The sequence below is a fragment of the Nelumbo lutea genome, chromosome 7 (assembly GCF_056320005.1).
Source record: "Nelumbo lutea isolate HS-2025 chromosome 7, American lotus-T2T, whole genome shotgun sequence".
Lineage (NCBI taxonomy): Eukaryota > Viridiplantae > Streptophyta > Magnoliopsida > Proteales > Nelumbonaceae > Nelumbo > Nelumbo lutea.
Window position 1 is genome coordinate 7365795 of NC_142690.1, and position 13023 is coordinate 7378817.

Consider the following 13023-nt stretch of genomic DNA (forward strand, 5'->3'; position numbering starts at 1 on the left):
TGATGCAGCCTAAATTCTTCAAATCGGGTACTCATTTTAGACCCCCAATGAGTCATGACATTGCGAGGAATATGGAAGCCCAGAGGAGCTGAACTAAGGAATCCAGTTGCCAGATAAAAGCCATTGATATCAGTTGAAAGATTCAACAATGCAAATTGCACTTGCCTACATTTTGTATAGTCAGAAGGAACAGGGAAGAAGAGCTTCAGCAGAAGACAAGGGTCACGGAAAAAAAAAATAACAGTACCAATCCCCCCAAAAGTCACAGCTAACCTATCAACTCTCAAAGACTCTTCAGGAAGAAATCAAGGATTTGATAGAAAAAATGAGAGAAGTAAGAAAATTTTATGAAATTCCTTTAACTTTCTGTTTCTCTTATTTTCTACCAAACCAAATATAGCCCAGGTGATTGCAACTAACCGGATGTTGGATCTCCATGAAAGCTTATTCCTAGAACCATAATTCTCCAAACTTTTGGGTGATATAAATAAGTGAAATCTGCATCAAGTTAATGCATGATCATCACGGCATTGAAGTGTCATTCAAATGTTCAGTTTCCTGCTCTTTCAGGATACCACCAACTGCTGCACGTAGCTTTAGGGTCATAGTCTTGTATTTATATATCAATAATAGTTTATGCAAATACACATTATAATAAGTTCACTGTGTCACTGTAAATATTACCCTTGGACAAATTTAAGAGCACTTGGAGATAATGAACCTTCATTTGTTTGATTGCATCATTTGCAGCTACTAAGATTTAGAAACTGAAAAAGTTTTTCTCCTTCAAGCTTTCAACTGTTTCCTTAAGGCTCTCCTTGAAGGGAATAAAATCGATGCCCAAGCTTTTTGCTTTCTCCTTGCTTACTTGGTATGTTGGCACGTGAGGCTTATCATCTGCACACCTGCCAAGAATGAAGCACCTTTTGTCAAGGAACCATGTACAATTAGACACATTTCCCCCCAAAAAAAGGTGATTTCACCATAAATCTGAATAAGGGAAGAGTTAAAAATGACTTAACAAAAAGGAAAACAGGTCACTTTTACCTTGAAGTGTTCTTGTCCATGAGATAGCAAGCCTCTTCAGTTTACCAAAAGTATGTGTGCCAGACATGACATACCATGACAATGTCTGGGTTTGGGAGGTGTCAGATCCATCAAATTCATGTATGCTTTTTTTATCAAATAATAACTCGTTCATATTGGTTGGTTAAAGTTTCAATAATTGGTTGTCCAGGGACTTGGGAGGGGTAGGATGAATGGATACCTAACCTTCGACATTATTTTTTTGCACAAACTGGCCCCTTTCAGGCTCAAATCCATCTTCTCATGCCTGTCAGCCTATGATTTTACCATTACACCTAGCAAGTACCCCTAATTGGCCATGCACCTAACACAAATTTTTAATCAGAAGTCTAAGATTGGAGATATAAAAGGCCATTACCCAATGCTGGTCCCAATCATTATTGAGAGGGGTGGACTGGATATGGACTTAATCTTTGGCATTTTATCACAAAGTGGCCGCTCTTAGTCTCAAACCCACATATCTCTAGCGTCACAGTCTAAGACGTATCATTGCACCGAGCAAGAAAGAAATGCCAATACAGAACTATGCTTCATATTATAGTTATCATCTGACAAGTTAATGATTTTCTTAAATCAATAATGAAGTGCATATAAAATAATTTTTTCCACCCTAAAGTGCATATAAAATATTGAATATAGGTTTCTTGAGTCAGGCATTATTTCTCCAATGTATGTGTCCACGTATTGTATAAATTGGTGGATCAATCTTTAGTCCAATTTTGAAGAAAAAAGGATTTAATCCCTAGACTTATACCTACACCCAACATCCACAACCAAACCCAAGTAACATAGGCTTGGAGGAGATGCCATCTAAGTCTTGTATATCATTTATTACCAAGAATTTGTGCTTTATGCACAATGGTGATAGCAGAAAAAAAGCTTTAGAAACTGCTGACTGCAGAGGGTCTTTAACTTATGCTATCCTAAATCAAAATTCACTGAAGTAATTGTCCTGCTAAGAAAGCTTGTTCAGCATTATATCCCGACTTAAGTGAACAAAAAGGGGATAGGGATGCTCAATCCCCCTTCCTATGTTGATGAATGAAATCTCTTGAAAGCAATTATAAAGCCGCCATATGAACTAGGGGTAAAAAAAATTGAACAAAAAATTTTGGTTTTAGCTTATTTGGTTTTCATTTTGGTTTTCCCTCTTAGGCGTACGTTTAATTTGGTTTTGGTTCATCCTGTTTGGTTTTAAACTAAATAGACCAAATGCTCATCCCTAATATAGAAAGGAGATGCATATCTATTTTCTCCATCACAACATGAGATTCTTGATTTCCTAACATGGTCAAGGATCATAATAAAAATAAAGTTTGATATATCTCCTTTGAAACTTACTTGTTAGGGAGGTGGAAAGAAGGGAAAAGCTCATGTAGAATCTTCACAACCCCTGAATAATGAACAACACTCTCAACTAAGCAATATCTTCCACTGGCTGAAGGAATCTCAAATGCCTGAATATGTGCATTCGCAACATCTTTAACATTAACCCATCCAAGTGTTGCATTGGGATATGTATTTGCACCTGCAATGTACAAAATTTCGGGAACAATAATAATGTAACCAGAAGCAAAGGCATTTTAATGAATTATTTAGTATTTACTTCTCTTACCCATTAGAGAAAGTAGGGGCTCAGGGTGGGAGGGGAATTTCTTGAAATTGGAATGAAAGGGGAAATAAAAACATGCAAAGTTGTGTTCCAATATTTTACAAAATGTTTGATTGTATGTGTGTAGAAAATATTCTACAGGTCAATTATAAGCCTTTCTAACTTCTAAGGGTGTCATTGTTGAAAGTGATTTTCTTTATAGATTCTTGTTCAGTGGTATACTGGCATCAAGGGAATGTCAAAACATACTTCAGGTCAGGGAAGTTACCTATAAAGAAAAATTATTTTGGGCTAAATCATGGTATGGATCTGAATTGTAAAAGTGAAAAAAAAAGTTCTTTGAGCAGCCAAAGAAAATATATTTTAAACACATTGTACAAATGTATGCAGGTGTGGGTTACAATGTAAACCACAGAGCCCCAAGAATTAACACAAAAAGGAGAATAGGTGGCTGCTCAATGGTGTAAATGGGGTCTCCCAAACAAAATATACAGAAGAAACCATCGAGTTGGTAATGATATGTGCCAAAATAGCACCCTCCTTGAGAAAACCATTCTTGTGAAACTATTTGCTAAAAAATTGACTGATCTTGGAAGCCAGTGAATGAAGAAAAACAGGGGTGCCAGAAAAAAAAAAGAAAAACAGGGGTAAGGAATGATTTCTACACTGCTTTGATACTGGCAGTCGCATTAGAATCAAACTGAATATGAAGAAAAAGAAATGGTCAAGATGAAAAAATTATTATGTTATACAAGTTATAAATTTCATGAGAAGCTCCAATTGATCAGAACAAAACCATTCTTGTTCACATCTGTTTTCCTAGGCAGAAATTTTAGGCAATTTAATTGTTGTATTTTGCACTTGTTTAGGGCTGTTGGAGTATATTTGCATATTAAGATGAAGAATGTAAGGGAGTGAGCTTACATTTAACTAATTTCAAAATTGCTTCTGCACTTGTATTAAGTGTTGGCTGTAAAAGATGGCCAATGACCATTGCTGGATTTATTGTAACCATGTCAATCCCATTTTCTTTTGCAAATTTCCAGGCTGCAGCCTCAGCCAAGGTCTTCGAAAGTAAATACCAAGCCTAAGAAAAGCCAATAAATTTATGAAGTAGCATTTCAGAGAAGATATAGTGGAATTCTGTTAAATAAGTGCTATTGGAACCCAGAAACAAGAGGGATAAAAAACCAGTGTAGACACATATATCAACATATGATGATTCCAGAAGCTCAACCTTTTTGTATGTAAAAGTGATAATTCTAACTTAAAAAATTTTGGTTAAAAATCAATCAAAACATTAGTACAATTGTACAACTCAAATAAAATCAAATAACAAAATAAATCCTAATAAAGATTACAACCCAAAACATTTTTTAAGGTAAGAATAAAATTTATTAAAAGAAAAAAGAAGTTACAAAGAAAGGTGATTTGAGAGATTGTACCAAAAAAGAAAACACCTGAGAGAGATGACAACCCCACAAAATCAACCCTAGGCAGGCACCAACTTACTAGTTACTACCACTCGCCAATACAAATTCAGGCCTTTCATCCACCCTACCCTTACAACATTACCCCGTCCTTGACACAAACAGATAAAATACACATGCCCTACCTAAACCCCAAAAGCCCCAAAACCCCAAATTACACCAAGAGAATATCCCCACAGTTGAGAAGCCCCCTTTCAGCCTGGTGAATACCTTTGACATCTGAATCTGATGCTGATTCTTTTGACTTTTAAAATGCCTAACTACATTAGGACCTTTGTTAGCTTCAAACTCCCAGAACCATTCTCTCCCCTCTCTGATGCCAATGCCTTCTCTACTTTCTCTCCCCCTCCTTCACATTATCACCACCAACTCCCTCTATGATTAGCATTTCTTTGCTCACCATATTGTCATAAATAAGATCATTCCATCAGAAAACCCATATCATTACTGTAAATTGGCCACAACTTGCTTAAATCATGCTGACATTGCATGTTCCTGGGATTTTTATCTGGGTAATCAAGAAACCTTTCTAATTAAAGCAGAGCCTGAACAACTTGTCCAACAAACAACCTGAATGAACCCATCAATCACAACCTACAACAATAAGACCCAGCAAAAGCTGCTTCTGGCCTACAACCTTCTAAACTGGAGGTGGTAGGAGATATCACAGTTGATAAGGTAGGCCAGATACATCCTTGGAATTCAGACACCATTCAAGAAGATAGGTTTCTGGCCTGCAACTTGAATCTCTTATTGAGTTATCAGGAGACTAATGTACCTATTGATTCACTTGCAAGGAAAGGTGTGGATTGGGTGGAGTTCTATTTGGGACCTGCCCTAGAGGGGTAGGTTAAGGGACAAGGTATGAGGTAAGAAGGGTTAGGGGAGCTGAAGGTCTTTTAATGGTGCATAATCCAGATACCAGTTACAGAATGCTGCTATTTATTGTACAGATTCATCTTCATTCTCTGATTAATAAAATTCTCATGGATATGTTAATGTTTTTAAAGAAGAAAGTTGCCTTCAATCTACCTCAGTAACATAAATGGAAACCTCAACAACTTAATATGATATTCTGTTTTGACAAGCATCAAAGATTTATTAAAGTGAAACAATATTATATGTAGGTTTTCAAAGCCTCATTATAGAAGATTCCAAGACTACTATCTTCTGGTAAGAGGGGAAAGGCTAGGACCTTGGCCACACAAGATAATTCTTTTAGACCCCTCAGTCAGCCAATTCCCTTGCTAACTCATTAACCAAAGAAGCTGTTACTGGAGAGGCTACAATGAGGGGAGAACATTCACTGGGTAAACAAATTGTTTATGAATTGTTAACCTTGTGGGGCTCTAATTGGATAGGGGGAGTAACTTAGGCCAACTTCAATGTATTATAGAAACTGTACATTTCTTAAAAACCCCTACTGTATAGTTTGATAGCACCAATAAGATTACTAATTACCGATAAAAAAGGGAAATATGCCCTATATTTATTGAAGGAAACTACCAAGTCCAAAGTTAAACCAGTGCGTACTCTATAAGATCCCAATTACAAAGTGGATGCTAGTGAAGGGGAACTTATTAAATACAAGGACATTATCAGAGGCTTATTAAAAGTTCTATATCTATGTGACTTGACTGAACATATCATAGGTTGCTAGCACATTCAGCTACTAATTCATGCACTAGCTATATAAATCCCTCATGTTGAAGAAAGTGAGAACCTTGTTGTTTTTGAAACTAGAAAGCTACCTTTGGTAAAGGGATATTGTATGTTAATCATGGTTCATGGGCATATTAGGTTGAAGTTTATAGTGATGTTGATTGGGCTAAGTCTGTTGACGAAGGTGTTCAACATTTGACAATTGCACTTTCACTGGTAATAATTTGGTGACCTGAAAGTGTGTAAGACTAGCGATCAAAAAAGAAAAGTGTAAAACAATTAATCATGGTGCAATCAAGTTCTTATCTCCTTAAAAAAAATAAAAGAAAAAGAAAAGTGATCAGATACTAAAGAAAATATCAAAATGAAGGGAGAATATTTACACACATTTGACTCCTTACAAAATTCTGGATCAGAAAACCAAGTTTCATCAACAACCACGTCAGGATTTCTAGGTTTTCTATTGTACGCAACTGCGGCCATTGATGATGTTACAACCACCCTTTTAACAGATGAAGCTTTTTTGCAGGAACCAAGAACGTTAAGAGTTCCCTTTACTGCAGGGTCAATTAATTCAGCCTGAAACACAGAATGAAACAGAGACGGAACACTCATTTATTTTACATAAACAAAAGAACGGCATCATGGCACAACAATGAACAAGTAAAATTATACAAACTTAAAATAGAAAGTCCATATAAGCATCAATCAAAATATCGTTAGCACCACTGGAGGGGGATTTGAGATTTTATAGAATACCACTTTGTTAACAAAGAAAGTAAGAAGTTAAATCTAAGGCATATGATGAGATTTATCATAAATTAGGTACTAAAGAAGGAGAAAAGAAAATGTGATTTATAAACTAACAAAGATGAGAGAAAGGAAAGGCAAAGATTTAAACCATGTCAGGTGCGCTAAAGAGAGTCTTGGTAATAGATGAGGAAATCAAAGAAATGTGGAAAAAATTAGTTTGAAAAAATATTAAATGAACATGTATAGGGAGTTAATGGGGGAGAGATTAGCAACTCTAATTTTAATAGTGTTAAAAATAATATGCACCTTCATAAAACTAGAATTACTTAGGGAGGCACTAAATAAGATGAAGAGAAAGGCATTTGGACCTGATGAGATTCCAATAGAACTGGGAAAATATATGGAAGAGGTAGGCTTATAATGGCTGACTAAATTATTCAATAAGGTAATAAAATAAAATAAGATACCTGTATAAAAAAGTGGTGCGAGCCAAATATGCTAAAAGGAATTTATGGTGGGATTTGGGGGCTTCAAACCAATCCTATGGGTGCTCAGCTTGGAAAGGAATTGAAAAGGCATATAACATGTTTGGGGAGCGCATCAAATTCTGGAAGGATGTTTGGTGTGGAGAGAGATCCTTGGCTGAGAGTTTTGCAGCCCTGTTTGAAATTGCAATGGACAAGGAAATCAAATTTGCTGATTACTTGCAGATCCAAGATGATTACGTGGTCTGGGCTACACAATTCAGAAGGAATTTAAATGATTGGGAAGTGGATGAGTGGATGGGGTTACTACAGCAGTTGTATAACATACAGGTGGAGGCTGGCAGGTCTGACAGAAGAGTTTAGAAGTGGGAGAAATCTGGAGTTTTCACAGTTAAGTCCTTTTACAAGGTATTGGACAATGCAAAAGGACAACCAGTCATAGCTCACATCATTTGGAGTAAAACTGTGCTTCAAAAATTTCTCTCTTTGTATAGTCCTCCTACCTTAAAGAATACTCACAAGTGACAACCTGGCACAGAAAGGATTTGTGTTAGATTCAGACTGTTGTGTATTGTGTGAAGGATGGTGGGAAACAGTAGATCATCTTTTTCTGCATTGTATTTTCTCTAGTGGGATTTGGAACAGAGTTTCAGGTTTATTTGAAGTTCAAAATCATTGCCCAGGATCAATTGAGGGGTTTGTTAGAGGCTGGAGGGTGGAAGGGCTGAGCATAAGAGGAAAGATGATTTGGAATATTACCCCAGCAGTGGCATTTTGGTGTCTTTGGCCAGAGAGGAATGCAAGAGTCTTCAAAAACAAGTCTAGTTCCGCTGATGCTTTTTTCAGAAAATTTTGGGAAAGATGTATTCATGGTTGGCTGGTCATAGGTTGTTTAAGGGAGTAGGTTTTGATTCCTTTTTTGTAAATGACAATCTTTTTGTAAAGGGTGGGGGGTCGAGGTCAGAGGGGACAGATTTTTAGGGCCCCCGAGTATAGCATCTTGCTGTATTTTGTTCATATTAATACATTTATACTTTACCTTCTCTCAAAAAAATATCATTCTTTAATTTAGATCTATGAAGTCTCATTGTTACAAATAAAAAAAGATCCATTTTATTTATGCACAAAAATGCCAAATGAGGGGACAACCAAAGAAAAGTCTAGAAAGTCTAGCAGGGAACTGTAAACAAATCTCATTACGAAGATGAAAGATTAATAATTAAAATAACAAAGGGTAATAAACAAAGCAGGTTCAGAACATTAATGCCTAATCAAATTAATAAAGTGAAACAAACAACTACAGCTAGTATGGCAGAATTAGTATTGGAAAAAACCTGTGGATCTGTGACATTATGATAAAAAGGAGATGCTGTATGGAAAACAGCTTCACATTCTTCAACCACAGAATCAAATGATCCTTCCTCCAATAAATTTGCTTTGAACAAATGAAGTCTTTCCTTTGCTCCATCAAGAGCACGTAAGTGTGCAGTCTTTTTTGGATCATCTGTAAGAAGAGTACAGAAAAAAAAAAAAAAAAAAAAAAAGACCAGCACCCTCAGTCTGTTACTGACTTGCTGTTACATTAACGACCTCCATAACATTTAATGTTCCACAAGTCTTCAAGTCACATATTAAAAGCAGTAAAGTTACTAGAAGGCATGTTATCAGTATGTCATTCCTCAGAACTTCCACAGAATGAATTTAATAAAATTTCATAATCATTATAACTAAATCCCAAACTGGGTATTTGGAAATTTGATCCAAATGAACTGGACAAACTTGCCCTTTCTATTTAATCCCTTGCAACCGTCGGCACTCCTTACTTACCGGAGCAACCGATAGAGAAGAAATCCGAGCCTATAAGACAAGTTCCTCAACTGGGTACCACTCCCCTCTCCCACAAACAAGTAAGTAAATAGCGTAATAATCCTAAAATGGGTATGCCGATGTTCTTGTCCATAATTGAAGTAGAAGATGAAGTAAAACTAGTTCAGGGCCTAACGAATTTACAAACAAAAACAAAAGAACCCCAAAGTGGAAACCAATAGAATCTCTGTTGCAGAAACATGAATAATAGATGGTAAGAGTGGCTATTACTGACTTGGGTCGCGAACTGAAGCTTTGACGGTGTATCCTCGCTGAAGCAAGAGCTTCACCAGCCATGAAGCAATGTAACCAGAAGCTCCGGTGACACAGACGAGCTTGCCGGCACCACTCATTTTCTTTGATGCTTGATTCTTGACGCCTGACTCCGATATTTATTTAGGGAGAATGATCGATAACCTCAGGATCATAATTGATGTTTAGGGAGAATGATCGATAAGCTCAGGGTCAGAATTGATGTCGGTTCGAAATTCATGCCGATTCACGATGAGTATGAATGCATAGAATGTGTAAGATGTTAAAAAGGCCGACGGCGGAGACCGAATCCTGAAGCGTGGCAGAAACGCATTCTGTCAGTGTCAGTTGTCAGTCGTTCCCTTGGCATCTGCGCCCCAGCACATCCCAACCGTGTACTGTGAATATCTCCAAATAGGGCGCGCTTTATGGGGCGCCAATGTGGCCGTTTATCTCTTACGGCTTGAAAATGCGGTACTAACATCTGCAGTGTTGGATTCGGATCCTTCTCGATGCAGGTGTATGGGATCCAACGTCCCAACGCCGCGTGGCAGGTTAATTTGCTTAACTTTCACTCTCAAAAATTAACTGGCACCTTTTGTCGGTGGATAATAATGCCACGTTTCACATTTTGTTAGAAACCGTGCTCTGATAACATGGATGACGTGGTTATATTATTTACTATCAAAAGGAGCTTTTTCTCCTTTTAAACTTGAGTCTTGATATTCAAAGCCGTTTGAATTGGAATGTTATTTGTCTAAACCATAATTCACCAACTTTGGGAATACAAAATTGCTTTCATGAATATAAAATTTGTTTCAAGCTTCAAAGAGATAAGTTCATATCTTGCTTTTTTTGACTTATGAAAACTGGATTCTTATCTATACCATCTTTTTCTGTTCATGAAGACAAACTGTTATGCCCTCATGAATATAATTCACCAACTTTGGGAATACAAAATTGCTTTCATGAATATAAAATTTGTTTCAAGCTTCAAAGAGATGAGTTCATATCTTGCTTTTTTTGACTTATGAAAACTGGATTCTTATCTATACTATCTTTTTATGTTCATGAAGACAAATTGTTATGCCCCCAAATCTTGTTAATACAATGGCAAAGTTTCTTGTGACTCAAGAAACAGAAAGGAAATCTGGAAATATCAACTACCATGGTTGACACTTGTAGAGAAGATGGGCCGAATAGCCCATAGGTTGTTTATTCTTCTTGTTATTTTGGGCCCATCTTGTCAATATTAAGTTATTTTTTAAGTTCTTCGTAAATTCTTGTCCAATTAAGGGCCTCCTTATAATTACTCAAATATATCTAATAAAACAGTGTTAGAGGCTGAGATAGAGACAGTTCGAAAACTCTTCTCAGAAACCTCATTGCTGAAAAACACACGTCTCCTCTCCTCTCTTTAGTTTCAACATGGTATCAGAGCATATCTAAACTTGAACGTCCTAGGGCTAGAGGCTTAGTCACATACTGCCTGATTCTTGGAAGTCATTGGACGAGCCTAAGACTAAAATCTCTTGGAGAAGGGGTTCGGTGACCAGGAAGAATCAGTGAAGAAGAAAAAAAAAGGGGAAGGGGAACTGCTCGGTTCTATTTTTGAAGCTCGACTGTGTTTGGACTGTTGAAGCTCAAACTGTAAGTTGTGCTCAGTTTTCTGGTTCTGTTTTCCATTACCTTCGACTGTGTTTGGACTATTGAAGTGTCCGAAAATCCTAACTGTTCTATACTACCTTCAACTGCATTAAATCTGGTTTAACCCAGAAATTTCTGGGTTGTTTTTTCTCTTATTCTTGGACTGTTAAAACCTGCCGAAACATCCTTGTAACAAGGATGTGTATTGTTACTCTTGTTCGGCTGTTTTAGAGGATTGTACAAACAGTTTTTGGAGTCTTTTCTCTTCCTTGACAGTGGAGTTGTCTCTATTGCTCACATTATGTTTGTGAAAAGGCCTATTTGGTATCAGCAATACCGATTGGTATTTACTCTTCTTGGCTGAGTGTACAACCTTGAAAAGGTACTTCGGCTGAGTGCACAGTGCCTAGGAGTTTCTGATTACTTCTTGAAGCCTGAACTTAGTGTGTTGCCTCGTGGTCGGCTGAACTCAGTGTGTTGTCTCCTTGTGGTCGGCTAAACTCAGTTATTACTTGTTCTTATCCAGCATACTTGTAGAAGTCATCTGAAATCATATTTGGAGTGTTTACATGATGTACTCCTCAGAGTTTGAAAACAAAAGTGGTGCTGAATATGGACTGGGTCAGGGGACTCTAAGTGATTCCTTATTGACTGTGACCACAGTTAAACTAGATGGAACTAATTATCTGGCATGGTCACAATCATTAAAGATTCATGTTTGTAGTAAAGGAAAGTGGGGGTTTATTTTCGGGAGTAAAAAGGCTCCCCCAGAAGATGATCCATTCTACGAGAAGTGGATGCAAGAAAATTACACGGTCATTGGGTGGCTTGTGAACTCAATGTAGCCACAAATCAGTCAACACTACCTATAGATGAATTCAGCAAAAGAAATTTGGGACAGCGTTGCAGAAACCTATTCCAAAAAATTCAATGTGGCCCGGTCATATAAATTGAGAAGTGATGTAAAAAATTTAAGGCAAGGAGAGAAACCTCTTGTTGTATATTTCCCAACCCTGAAATCCTTATGGCAAGAGATTGACCTAATAGAAGCTATAATTTGGAACACCACTAATGATGCAGAGACCTACAGAAAATTGGTTGAAAGGAACAGGGTTTTTGAGTTATTAATTGGACTAAACACGGAATATGATATCACAAAACATAATATTCTTTCAAAGGAGTGTGTATCTTTGTCACAAGCTTATGCATTGGTGAGTAGTGAAGAGAGCAGAAGGGCTGTTCAGGTTCAAGGGACTGATATTAATGATCATTTTGCCAATATGGGGAATAAACCTAAAGGGAATGTTGGAACTTCTAGTGGCACAGGAAAGAAAGAAGTTGTATGTGAGTACTGCAAGAGGCCGAAGCACACCAAAGACAAGTGCTGGAAGTTACATCCTAATCTTGTTCCCATAAGGTTTTAGAAAAAATATGATAGTAAAAGATCAAGAAGTGCAAATGTAGCTGTCGGGCCAGATAGTGAAGAGATGTCTGCTTCCGCACAGTTGGCAGCCATGAGAGCAGAATATGAAAAGTTTGGGAAGATGATCAGTCAGCTGAGTGATGTGACCTTTGCTACCGACCCTTCAGGAAATTCTACTACTTCAGCATTTGCTCATTCAGGTATAAGGGCTTCTGCTAATCATGCTACCTCTTCAGGTAATCTCAAGATCCCTTGGATTATTGACTCAGATGCTTTTGACCATATGACCAATCTATCTACCTTGTTTGTTTCATATGACTTACTTCCTGGACGTGATAAAATCACTTTAGCTGATGGTTCATTTTCCCCTATCTCTAGTAAGGAAACCATCAAGGCTATGGATTCCTTGTACCTCCCTTCTGCCCTTCATGTACTTAAACTAAATACAAATTTGTTGTCTGTGAGCAGTTTAACCAAGTCACTAAACTGTTGTGTAACCTTTTTTCCTTCCTACTGTGTTTTTCAGGATCTAGAGTCTTAGAAGGTGATTGAGAGTGACCATGAGGCGAACGGAATATACCTGCTTGATACTCCGGGACAATGCACTGATCATCTTGGAAATGTTGCTCTTGGATCTGTCTCTTCAGAGTCTGTTAGTCGGATTATGTTGTGTCATTGTCGTTTTGGTCATCTGTCTTTTTCGGCTTTGAATCATCTATTCCCTGAACTGTTTAAGGGAATTAGTCT

At 37.3% G+C, this 13023-nt stretch overlaps 1 protein-coding gene across 1 annotated transcript; it reads right to left on the reverse strand.

Annotated features, from left to right (window-relative positions):
• Positions 1 to 595: 595 nt before the first annotated feature.
• On the reverse strand, positions 596 to 9653 carry LOC148844885 (phenylacetaldehyde reductase-like). The gene is made up of 6 exons (XM_088954802.1): positions 9190 to 9653; positions 8423 to 8592; positions 6238 to 6429; positions 3623 to 3785; positions 2428 to 2614; positions 596 to 905 (listed from the first exon to the last, which is right to left on the reverse strand). The coding sequence occupies exons 1-6, from the start codon at positions 9305 to 9307 to the stop codon at positions 761 to 763; spliced, it is 975 nt and encodes a 324-aa protein (XP_088810928.1). The 5' UTR covers positions 9308 to 9653; the 3' UTR covers positions 596 to 760.
• Positions 9654 to 13023: the final 3370 nt, after the last annotated feature.